At 47.9% G+C, this 12,562-nt stretch overlaps 1 protein-coding gene across 2 annotated transcripts; it reads right to left on the reverse strand.

Moving 5' to 3' along the window:
- Window positions 1–4,126: 4,126 nt before the first annotated feature.
- On the reverse strand, window positions 4,127–8,004 carry LOC124655266 (transcription initiation factor TFIID subunit 15-like). 2 transcript variants are annotated; one of them, XM_047194189.1, is made up of 8 exons: window positions 7,853–8,004; window positions 6,845–6,961; window positions 6,383–6,723; window positions 6,090–6,287; window positions 5,664–5,747; window positions 4,987–5,068; window positions 4,784–4,910; window positions 4,127–4,613 (listed from the first exon to the last, which is right to left on the reverse strand). In XM_047194189.1, exons 2-8 carry the CDS (start codon window positions 6,959–6,961, stop codon window positions 4,384–4,386), a joined length of 1,179 nt encoding a protein of 392 aa, XP_047050145.1. In that variant the 5' UTR covers window positions 7,853–8,004; the 3' UTR covers window positions 4,127–4,383. The 2 variants fall into 2 exon arrangements, with proteins under 2 accessions (XP_047050145.1, XP_047050146.1); XM_047194190.1 differs by lacking the exon at window positions 7,853–8,004 and having other exon boundaries at window positions 6,829–6,956.
- Between the last annotated feature and the right edge of the window lie 4,558 nt (window positions 8,005–12,562).

A 12,562-nucleotide genomic window follows, 5' to 3' on the forward strand; every position in this document is an offset into this window, starting at 1 on the left:
GTGGCAGAAAATGCATGGCAAATAACTTAATAATAATCCAACAATGGAAAATATTTTAAGCATGTACTTCTAGGTTCTAGCTAAAAAAATATAAATCTTAAATGTTTTATAATATGATATGAAACAGATGGAGTATAAATTTTATGGTACCACTACCACCGTTGTCTTGTTGATTGTTGTCTTTGGCATAGTAGAACTCCCGACTCCGCGGGCCTTGAAATGGAGATGGTTCGTCAGTGCCATGGCTGCAAGAGGAACATCCTCGTGACTTGATTTATGTATGAGCATATGATTTAAGCGCACTTTGAACACGTTTGATAATGTCTTAAGATGTTGTTTACGTGATTTTTTTCGCTAAATCTATTCCACGCCCCCCGGCCAGTCCATCACGGTAAAGCCGAGCCATGAACGTATCCGTACCGGGTTACAATTAAGCACGGTAGGCTAAACCTAGTAGAACAGGAATCCTATATTATTGCTAGAGCCATAGCTACTTATACGCCCTGTAATCAAACACCTGATTGCCCCAAGAAACATTAGCGAGACGTGCCTCTGTGGGCTGTGGCAATCCCAAAATCGAGTCTAATGCTCGTGCTTGTGTTTCGGCGACAAAGCAAATCGCTAGAATCCTGTAGCAGTGCGATTGTGTGCTAGCGAATCCATGAATCAGCCTGCTATCTTAAATAAGTACGTGCGTGCTAGTTGTTGCAGCGTAATCGGTGAGGATTGCAATTTGCTTGTAGGGCGGCAACCTAGTTGTTACTACTCGTCAAGGTACTACGCGTAATCGATCGAAGCACAGAGATGTCTACGCATCCTGCCGCCGGCGGCAACGGCGGTATCAATTGCAAGCGGTCGGCGCCGCTGTGGCCGAACCTTCCCGACGACCTGCTCGTCAAGGTTCTCTCCAGGATAGTCTACCCGCGCGACCGTGTGCGCTTCGCCGCCGTCTGCAGGCCGTGGCGCGCTGCCGCGTCGCGGAAACCGGCGCCGCCCGTCGCCCTGCTGCTGCTCCTCTCGTCGTGCGGCCACAGCAAGACGGAGCACCTGTGCAGCCCCGACGACAGTTGGGTCTTCCATTCCCCGAGCAAGGCGGCCAACAAGCGTCTCGTCGGCTCCCATGACGGCGGCTGGGTCGCTATGTTGGGCATGGACAACTACGTGCTCGCCGTCGTGAATCTGTTTTCTGGTGATGAGGTGGCGCTCTCGGCGGAGCAAAGTAACATCGCATCGGTGTGGCCGCACTTGCAGCCGGAGGGCGTCTCCAAAGTCATCTTCTCCGGGAACCCCGCTTCCTCGGACGGCTGCATCCTCGCCGCCATCGTAGACGGATGGCTCTGGATCACATTGTGCAGAGTTGGCTGCCACGATGGTAGGTGGACCGCGAATTGCTGGGACCAGGGTTTAATCGACATTGCCTTCTGCAACGGTGACCTCTATGGTCTAACGAGACCTAGCCAGGAACTGTACAAATTTGAAATCGGAATGGAGGGAGACGACTGCACGCTGGTAGTCACGGCCAGCCAACGGCTGTCCATCCAAAGGCCCAACGAGCTCACTTGGAACGATGGTACTAGAGAAGGGTACATGAGCTACATCTTCGAGATGCAGGGCAAGACGTCGATGGCGGTTCGGACCCGGTGGTTGCCTCACCTTGGTCCTTTCTTCAAGATTTTTCAGCTTGCTGATATGGATGCCGATGAGGTTTACAAACACAAGTGGGTAGAGGTGACAAGTTTTGGAGGCCATGCCTTGTTCATCGGGCCAACTAGATCCAAGGCGGTGCACGTGCCGGTAAGTACCGAGCACCATGGCCTAGAGAGGAATCACGTGTATTACACTAAATATACCTGCTCATGGCTAAGCAATTTGCCTGAAGATGCGTTGTATTCCGTGGCATCGGATGATGGTCATATCAAGATGTATAGTAAGAAAGACCAAAATTTTGGAGATAGCGTGGAAAGAACCGGATATTATGTGGAGGGCTGTAAGAGCATCTCCAGATCAGCGTCCCCAAACCGTCCCCCAAGGGATTTGGGCGCGCCGGACAAAAAAGCGTTCCAGCCGCGTCCCCCAAAGCCCTTTTGTCCGGCGCGCCCTCATTCGGTGTCCGGCGTCCCGAGCCCGTCCCCGTCCCACAGGGGACGCACCGGGCACGCCGGACACAACGAAATGAGAGGCGAGGAGGCGCGGGGCCGACCCGTCGGCCGGCTCGGACGCTCAACCGCCACATACGTAGCGACGGTGCGGTTGACAGGAAGCGGAACCGTCGCATTGGCAAGCGCGTCGACGACGCGCCAACCCCGCCGGAATGGAGCGCCGACTCCTCGGAAGAGCAACCGCCGCTCTCTTCGACTTCTGCGCCGCCGTGCATCCGCGCTCAATAAGACCCGTACGTACGCCGTACGCACGCCACCATTCATCCAAGCCTTCATCCGACACCTCCGGCCGACGATGAGCTACATCTCCCAGCTCCCGTCCGACACCTCCAGCCGAGGGAAAGCCCGCTGGCTGGCGCCATTGGTGGGAGAGAGCCGGGACGCCGAGCAGCGGCGACGATTCCCCGCCGCCGCTGGATGGCCGAGGAGGAATGGCTGGGCTGGGAGGAGGAGGAAGAAGAGAGCGAGGCCGCGGCGGCGGCGGTGGCCCGTGCGAAGGCGAAGGCGGCCAAGGCGAAGGCTTCCAAGGCGAAGGCCGCCAAGGCCAAGGCCGCCAAGGCCAAGGCCAAGGCCAAGGCCAAGGCCAAGGCGAAGGCGAAGGCCAAGGCGCAGCCGACGAGCACCGGCGACGACGACGCGTCGAGCGCCGACACCGCCTCTTCGGAAGAGGTGACGAGCAGGAAGCGCCACCGCGATGACGACGACGAGGCGGGGCCATCAGCGAAGAAGAAGAAGTAGATAGTTTATATGTATTTAATTATATTTTTTCGAAGTTTTATATATAATTTGTTTATGTTCAACCGATTTGAATATTATTAAATAGTTTCTTTCTAGCCAAAAAAAATACTTTTAATGTTTGGGGGCGGCGTTTGGGGGACGCGGCTGGGGAGCGACGTCCCCCAAACGCGGCACGAACGAAACACGTCCCCCAAACGCTCGATCCGGCGCGGTTTGGGGGACGGTTTGGGGGACGCGGCTGGAGATGCTCTAATTATGCCACTTGGGTTCACCCGCCGGACCTGTAGGATAGCATCCCGATAGGGGTTTCACACTTTTTGGATTTTGATTTTACATGTTGAATCAGATGATACATGCAATTTTTCTATACAAGGGATACATAACGCCTCCCAATCATGTTGTACAAGGATTTTGCAAATTATTATGAGGAATTAGATGCCAAGAAAAACTACCTAAAAAGTTGGTTTTAAGTGAGTAACATGCATGGCAATTAACTCAATCTAATAAACCAACAATAAAAGTAATATTTCTCACATGTCTAGTATAGAACTTAATTGGTTTTCTCCATGCATTGTGAAGCGTATAAATTTTACATCGACACCGTTATACACTGTTGTAGGAGAAACATCTGCACGTGGATTCCAAACCTTACATATGAAATAGAAGGATTTGTCCATATGAAATCCTGAGGTGGCTGGCAACATGAGCATCCAGCGAGATGAAATACACAAACAGTTAGAGATGGTGTTGTTAAAGGAAAAAAAGAAAAGGATCATCGTGTTTGTAAAATTTGCAGCCGATACCTATCCTTCCAACTTAGGGCCAAGGTATCTGATCCGTGAGATAAATCTTACTCCGTATATTTGATCTCCCAAATTGGCATTGGATGGGTAATGGAATCCACATAATCATGTCAAAAGAAAATAAAAAGATGATTGATAACCCAGGTATTTCCAATTCCACTCTCCTATTTTTCCTTATTCCAGTTGGACAATAGGGGAAGAAAATGCTATTATCAAACAAACTAGTTAAAACGGGAACTTACTTCAATGATATTCAAATTAGTTCAATAAACAAGCAAAAGATGGTTCTGATGTAGGATTCACCATCCAACCATTGTTTCAAAGGACTAAACCATTCTAAGTTTCAATTCTCTTCAAGTGTGACACATAACATGGATAAAGTTGTGAAACAATGGACTTAACTCCTAACTCCAACAGCACCACCGATTGCGAGCCATATGACCAATTGCAGGTCTGAGTTCATTAAAGGTCAACCCGTTATGTTCTCAGAACTCAACCTAAACCCACAGGTGTACCAGCCCGACAAACTGATAAAAAGCCACACTGCAGCAGTTAATAATAATGCTTGTCCCAAGATAATAACAAAGTGTGAAGCACCACAGCTCTCCAACATCATAACTGAAGATTCATAAAACAAAAGGCTGGAGTAGGCAACCGAAGTATCGAAAACAATGCCATATTTTTCATCTGTAGCGATCATGGCCACGCTCACTGCCACGCTCCCAACTTCTGTCACTTCCGTGATCCCTGCCCCGGTCTCTCCCCCTTTCCTTCTCGCGGTCCCTACTCCGGCTTCGGCTACGGCGCCGCTCTCTTCCATGGCCACCTCTGTCTCTGTTCCTGCTTTCCCTTTCATCGTAGGCGTCCCTGCCCCGGTCTCTGCTCCTCTCTCGGCTTTCTCTTTCAGTGGAACCTACAATAATAAAGTGTAGGGATCACATGGAAATTCACGAATTACGGTTATGGTACAAGTGGTTTGCCAAAACAACAATTACTACATACTAAGCATAGCAGCATAGTACAAGCAACACGAGACCATAACAAGATAAAATGCCAAAGTAAAGAAAACAGATCAAGTAATACCTCTGTGCTCTACTTCCCATCCAGCACGTCCAGACTGAGGAAGAGCTGGTGCACTTTCAGTTTGCTGTGATTTAATACGGAACTTCTTTTTGAGATTACCAAATTCGTCATAAATTTCTCCATCATCCTACAAAAAGATCAAGATTTAGAAATGGATACTTGTTACCATGACACATACAATAGTACAAAAGAATGTGACATACTTCCTCAGCCTCTTTCCGGCGCCTTCGAACTTCTTCTAGTTCTTCTTCATCAAGTTCTTTATAGCCACCACCCCGACCACCTCTGCAAAGAGAAGTAATTGATGAGAAAAGCTTCAAGACTCATGTAGTACCTTCTTCATAAATAGCCACATATGTAGCTGCTTAGTTTATGACCATAAAACAGTACACCCAGTTGTGGTCCATCATGCCACTCTAGACAATGGGACATCACGTCCTGTAAGAGATTCACCATCCAACAAGCATACAGAGCCAGTATTCTAGAGTAGACAAAGATTTCACATACTCAGTCATGACATAACAGATAAGCCAGTTGGATCATATTTAACATCCTTGTGCCAGTTTTGCTAAAAAGGAAAGAAGACCCTAAGAGGCCCAAAGAGGCAGCAAAGTGCAAATGCTACTGCAATTAGACTGTAATTTCATCCGTGGCCTTCTCATGCCTACTATAGAGTATGATTGTTTTTCCCCAATTGTTGACAACATATCAGTTCCCACAAACCCAGAGGAACAGCATGGACAAGTGCAGCACATTTCAGTAAAAACGAAACATCCTCACTAAGTGCAGCTCTTTATGCACATTGACATTATAACACATAACATGTTCAGTAAAAATAATTTCAACATGTCAGATCAAATGGTGCATATTTAATTTGTACCTCACACCACCTTCATTGTGACCTGGCTTGCTCGTGTTGCAGACATTACATTTGGTCCGCTTTGCCCAGTTCACGTTGCCACACCTGAAACACACATCCAGATAAGCTTCATGACAGATAACAGCTATAATAGTACTTAAACCTGGAAAGCAAATACAATTTAATCAATCATAAGTACAACAGTGCAAAAAGGCATATTCCTTGCAAGGTTTACAAAAATACTTGTGAGCCAATAAACAACCGCAGTTGCAGCAAATTGAAGAAAGGGCTGAATGTTTAGACCTTAGAAGATGGTCAGGCAGTTACCAAATTACTTAGATTTCAAAATGGGCATATGGAGCAGGTGGGCAGCAACTAATTAATACATGCAGTAAGAAAAATAAACTAGAGATATCAAAGCGAAACCAAGAAAATTGGTGTTCTTACATCGTACATGGCCAATCATTTGGACCAAACAGCCCAGGAGGACCACCAACAGCAGGAGCACGACTGTTTCCTCTTGCATCGTCGCTACCACGGCCTCTGCCTCTACCACCACCACCTCCTGATCCACTAACACCAGCAGGACGGGAGGCTCCGCAGCGATTACAAACACCACGGAAGGCAAAATTTACATTGCCACAACTGAAAAGATAAATCATATAAGAACATATAGAATACATGAAAAAGACCATCCTGGTCAACAGCAAAAGAGAAGTTGCCCACTAATCATAACAGACCTTGCATTTGGACACATCCAGTCTCCATCTTGCTGCCAAGCTTTTGCTGGACCATCACCACGTCCACTACCTCTGCCTGACCCGTTATCCAATTCATCTTGTTCAACAAGGTCAGCAGTGACACTCAAATTCATGGAGTTATCAGAAGATGTATCTTTGTTTTTCGACACGGCTATGTGAACCTGAATGATGCTTCCATGGAAATCTTTATTGTTGAACCATTCAACGGCTGCTGAAGCAGCATGCTGATCCTCGTAAGTGACTGTGGCGTCACCCTTTGGTTCATTTGTAGCTTTGTCCCTATATATCCAGATTTTTGGTTGGCCAGTCCTTTTGTCCTTCTGTTGAGTGTTGACAAGAGGAGGTGACAAATTTATTATGAACTCGAATCAAACAAGGCTTACAAGACTATTTAAGGATTCGCATGTGGTCGCAAAAAATGTTACCTGGCAATACCCATACCTTAAGCAACCCTATAGTACCAAAATATTCAGCCAACATGGTCTCATCAGTTCCTGGAGGCAGATTGCATACGTAAATAGAACCATTTGGCGGTCCTCTTGAAACGTATCCAGCCATCTGCAACAAAAACCACAGGTGAAGACGATAAGTGCCATTCTTCTAAGCGTGTTGTTTGAAGCAATATCACAAGCAGAGAAGTGCTGTCAGCAAAACTAGCAATGGGAGAAACAGGGCAGGGCAGGGCAGGTAGTAACACAGAGAAGATAAAACGGAGGCTAAAGTACGGATTGAATTATATCATAATTACACAGCATAAAGTAATGTGAAGTCTACTTGTTCAGAATGCTCTAGTTGAGAGAGTGAGGGCTGAACAATCTTACATTACTGTGCGAAGTCGGTCTGGGGGGCACTTTGCATGAAATAGGTAAAATATAAAGACGTACTTGACTATTAACACAAGACTGGTACTACAACATTTTAGCAGAAAACTTGGAGAAGCGAAATGTCCAGCACTCATGCTGCTAGATGCACGTAAGGCTCAACTAATTTGACACTTGTAAAATGTATGTTCAGTCATGAAGTAGATTGACTAGAATGATAAATCAACAGTGACAAAACGATAACGGCAGCCAGTCCAGCTACGGATGGGCCCAAGTAGAGCTCTAAATCAACAGCAATCTATCCCTGGCGCAGCATTCAAGCAACTAGCAGCTGGCAAGCCAGCCACACGTATAACATATCAAACTCAAACAATAGTCAGAAACTGAGGCAGAAATCATCCGAACCCCACGGTAAACATTTGGCGAAGACATTTCGACCATTCGGCGCTAAATAAAATTGAGAGCGCCATACATGTAAGTATGTAAGTAGCAGCTACAGAACTTGCACTGGGACCAGATCACTGGATCACAAGTAGTACTGGGCAGTAAGTGTAGCTAAGATCTGCAATCGTAGTTGACTTGGGCACACCGAGCACAGGGCAGGAGGCAAGAGGAGGACGCGGCGTACCGGGGGGCACTCTCACGGAGAGGATGCGGATGCGGAGGGAGATCCGGGGGCGGAGAGGCGATTCAGCTGGAAATAAGTTGGTTCGGGGACGAACGGCTTCCGGAGCGGGGCAGCCGGGGATGGGCCTGGAGCTCCGGTTCGCCGGCGGGCGGGCGGGCGGGACGAGGCGCGGTTCCGGCCCGGGGCGCGCCGGCGGGCGACGGAGGTGGTGGAACCCTAATCGCGCGCGCGCGCCTCCTATCCTGATCTCCCCTGGAACCTGGAGGAAAGAAGGGAGCTCTAGGGTTCTGTGTGTAATTTCGGCCAAGCGTAGGGGGCAGCTCGCAAGTCGGACCTGGGCTCCGCGAAATCCATTCATTGTGGGCCGGGCGGAGATGTTCAAAGTTGCTATAAAACACCCACGGCGAAATAGGCATCATGATAATTTTTTCTTTTTATTATGCTAAAAGAAAGGCATCAGGAAAATCGTCTTCTCGGAAGATCCTGCCTGCCTCCTCTTCCGGTGGTTGCACCCATGTCTCCCTTGAAATGAAACGCGCGCGACGACGTCTCCGTGATTTCTGCGTGCGGAGTCGGCCACCCCGCGCGACGGTGGGTGGTCCGCATGGGTTTGGCGTGGGGATTCGATACGGGACATTGCATTCTCCAAGGGCGGCGAGCTCTATAGTCTCAGGGGTTACCCTCGAGTGCTTGTCAGGTTTGAGATCGGTATGGTGGAAGACGGGACGCCGGTGATCATAGCCACCCATCATCGGCCGGCCATTCAAATCTGGTATGATGGTTGCGGCTACGACCCCGTGAAGCATGACACTTACATCGTGGAGCTGCATGGAAAAATGGCGATGGCGCGCGCTGAGGAGAGGGTGGCTGTCCAAACAGAAGCCTTTCTAGCTTCAGGGTGTCTGAGCTTGTCAGTCTCAACGATCACAAGTACTATTATACTTGCAAGTGGGTGGAGGTGACGAGTTTGGGGGACTATGCGTTGTTCTTGGAATGCTCTAAGGCGGTGCACTTGCCAGATGGTGAACATCGTGGTATAAAGAGAAACCACATCTACTACTGTAGACCTAATATAGAACACGAGTTGCCTGATGGCAAGGTGTACTCTATGACCTGTGTCGATGGTTACCGAATATGTTGCAAGGAAGACTAGAGTAGTAACGATGGTGTGGGTGGGAAGGATAGGGTACTACATGATGCGTTATAGTAGTAAGTATCACATGTGACAGGATCGGCCTCGTGGATTTACCCTCCAGACTTCTAGTCGGCATGCTGCTGCATATTGGGTAAACAACACCATTGTTACGGGAATCTCTATTGTCAAGCAAAATGATTTCTCAATGTTGAGATTATTGGTGTAGGGGTTCATCGTTTGCGAATCTTGGTGCCTGATACGTTGCAAACGTATCTATAATTTTTGATGATCCATGCTTGTTTTACACCAATAGCTATATGTTTTGTTTACACTTCGTGGCATTTTTATGCATTTTCTGAAACTAACCTATTAACAAGATGCCACAGTGCCAGTTCCTGATTCTGCGGTTTTTGTATTCCAGAAAAGTTGTTCTGGAAATATTCTCGGAATTGGACGAAACAAAAACCGAAGTTCCTATTTTTCTGTCACGAAGACTGAGTCCGAAGGAGACGAAGAGGTGCACCATGGAGGGCACACCATGCCTAGGAACGGGGATCCTGGCCTTGCCTAGGGGTGGTGTGGGCCCCCCGGGCGCCCACCGGCATCGCCCTTTCGCCTATAAATTGACATCCTCGGGAAAACCCAAAAGACCCGAGCCTCCATCCACGAAAAGTTTTGTAGTCGTCGCCATCGTCGGCCCTAGTTCGAGAGGGTTCTGAAGTTCTTCCCGGCACCCTGCCAGAGAGGGAGATCATCACCGGAGGCCTGATACGTCTCCGACGTATCGATAATTTCTTATGTTCCATGTCACATTATTGATGATATCTACATGTTTTATGCACATTATATGTCGTATTTATGCATTTTCCGGCACTAACCTATTAACGAGATGCCGAAGTGCCGATTCTGTTTTCTCGCTTGTTTTTGGTTTCGGAAATCCTAGTAAGGAAATATTCTCGGAATTGGACGAAATCAACGCCCGGGGTCCTATTTTGCCACGAAGCTTCCGGAAGACCGAGGAGAGACGAAGTGGGGCCACGGGGCGCCGCCACACTAGGGCGGCGCGGCCAGCATAGGGCCCGCGCGGCCCTGTTGTGTGGGGCCCCCGTGACCCTCCCGAGGCTGCCCTTCCGCCTACTTAAAGCCTCCGTCGCGAAACCCCCAGTACCGAGAGCCACGATACGGAAAACCTTCCAGAGACGCCGCCGCCGCCAATCCCATCTCGGGGGATTCAGGAGATCGCCTCCGGCACCCTGCCGGAGAGGGGAATCATCTCCCGGAGGACTCTTCACCGCCATGGTCGCCTCCGGAGTGATGAGTGAGTAGTTCACCCTTGGACTATGGGTCCATAGCAGTAGCTAGATGGTCGTCTTCTCCTCATGTGCTTCATTGTCGGATCTTGTGAGCTGCCTAACATGATCAAGATCATCTATCCGTAATTCTATATGTTGTGTTTGTCGGGATCCGATGGATAGAGAATACTATGTTATGTTGATTATCAATCTATTACCTATGTGTTGTTTATGATCTTGCATGCTCTCCGTTATTAGTAGAGGCTGCGGCCAAGTTTTTACTCTTAACTCCAAGAGGGAGTATTTATGCTCGATAGTGGGTTCATGCCTTCATTAAATGCGGGACGATGACGGAAAGTTCTAAGGTTGTGGATGTCTTGTTGCCACTAGGGATAAAACATTGATGCTATGTCCGAGGATGTAGTTATTGATTACATTACGCACCATACTTAATGCAATTGTCTGTTGTTTACAACTTAATACTGGAAGGGGTTCGGATGATAACCTGAAGGTGGACTTTTTAGGCATAGATGCATGCTAGATAGCGGTCTATGTACTTTGTCGTAATGCCCAATTAAATCTCACAATACTCACTATATCATGTATGTGCATTGTCATGCCCTCTCTATTTTTCAATTGCCCGACTGTAATTTGTTCACCCAACATGCTATTTATCTTATGGGAGAGACACCTCTAGTGAACTGTAGACCCCGGTCCTATTCTTTTACATTGAATACAATCTCATCGCAATACTTGTTCTACTCGTTTTCTCGCAAACAATCATCATCCACACTATACATCTAATCCTTTGTTACAGCAAGCCGGTGAGATTGATAACCTCACCGTTACGTTGGGGCAAAGTACTTTGGTTGTGTTGTGCAGGTTCCACGTTGGCGCCGGAATCCCTGGTGTTGCGCCGCACTACATCCCGCTGCCATCAACCTTCAACGTGCTTCTTGGCTCCTCCTGGTTCGATAAATCTTGGTTTCTTTCTGAGGGAAAACTTGCTACTGTGCGCATCATACCTTCCTCTTGGGGTTCCCAACGGACGTGTCGATTGCACGCATCAAGGCCTCTTCATCACCATGCCCACCTCCGAAGTGATGTGTGAGTAGTTCATCTTTGGACTACAGGTCCATAGTAGTAGCTAGATGGTTGTATTCTCCTCTTTATGCTTCATGTTTATATCTTGTGAGCTGCCTAACATGATCAAGATCATCTTTATGTAATGCTACATGTTGTGTTTGCTGGGATCCGATGAATATTGAGTACTATGATTGAGTTGATTATAGATCTATTTTATATGTTATTTGTGATCTTGCAGGCTCTCCGTTGCTAGTAGATGCTCTGGCCAAGTATGTGCTTGTGACTCCAAGACAGAGTATTTATGCTTGTTAGTGGGTTCATACACCTCTAGTAATCTGGGAGAGTGACAATAACTCCTAAGGTTGTAGATGTGATGTTGCTACTAGGGAGAAAACAAGAATACTTTATCCAAGGATAATTCTATTGTTTACTTTACACACTTTACTTAATGCAATAATTTGTTGCTTGCAACTTAATATCCAAAGTTGTTCGGATGATATCCTGATGGTGGATTATTAATCATTGATGCAGTTGGATTACGGTCTATGAATTTTGTTGTAATGCCCAAATGAATCTCATAGTAATCATCTTGTCATATATGGTCTTTATTCTGTCAATTGCCCGGCTGTAATTTGTTTACCCATCATGTTATTTATCTTTTATGGAGAGACACCTCTAGTGGTAACAGTTCCGGCGCGAGTAGAAACGGGCTTCCGGGAAGCCCACAATAAGTCGCGGCGAAGGTAAAGGAACCGCGACTAATGGGGCATCTTTGAGTCGCGGTGCGCTGTGGCGAACCGCGACCAAGAGGCCTGGCGGGCGCACTGGTGGCGCACTTCGGGCCCAAATTGGCCCCGTGGGGGCTTTAGTCGCGGCTGGCCGGCCCAGCCGCGACTAAAAGGTGCTCGAGGCCTTTAGTCGCGGCTGGCCGGGCCAACCCGGGACTACAGCCCCTCCCCTATATATACCCATCCAGCAGCCAACACTTAGCCATTTGGAGCCACTCTCTTCACAAACTTCACAAGTGAGTGTTAGGCTTGCTTTTGGTTCCTCTTATGCACAAGGTGTTTGATGAAATGCCCCAAGAGCATGAAACAAACATGATATGAAGTGTTGGAGCCACATTGAGACTTTCTCATTTATTTTTTCCTCTCGATCGCGGTTAGCAACTTGAACCTGTGCTGATGTGTCGTCATT

The sequence above is a fragment of the Lolium rigidum genome, chromosome 5, assembly GCF_022539505.1.
Source record: "Lolium rigidum isolate FL_2022 chromosome 5, APGP_CSIRO_Lrig_0.1, whole genome shotgun sequence".
Lineage (NCBI taxonomy): Eukaryota > Viridiplantae > Streptophyta > Magnoliopsida > Poales > Poaceae > Lolium > Lolium rigidum.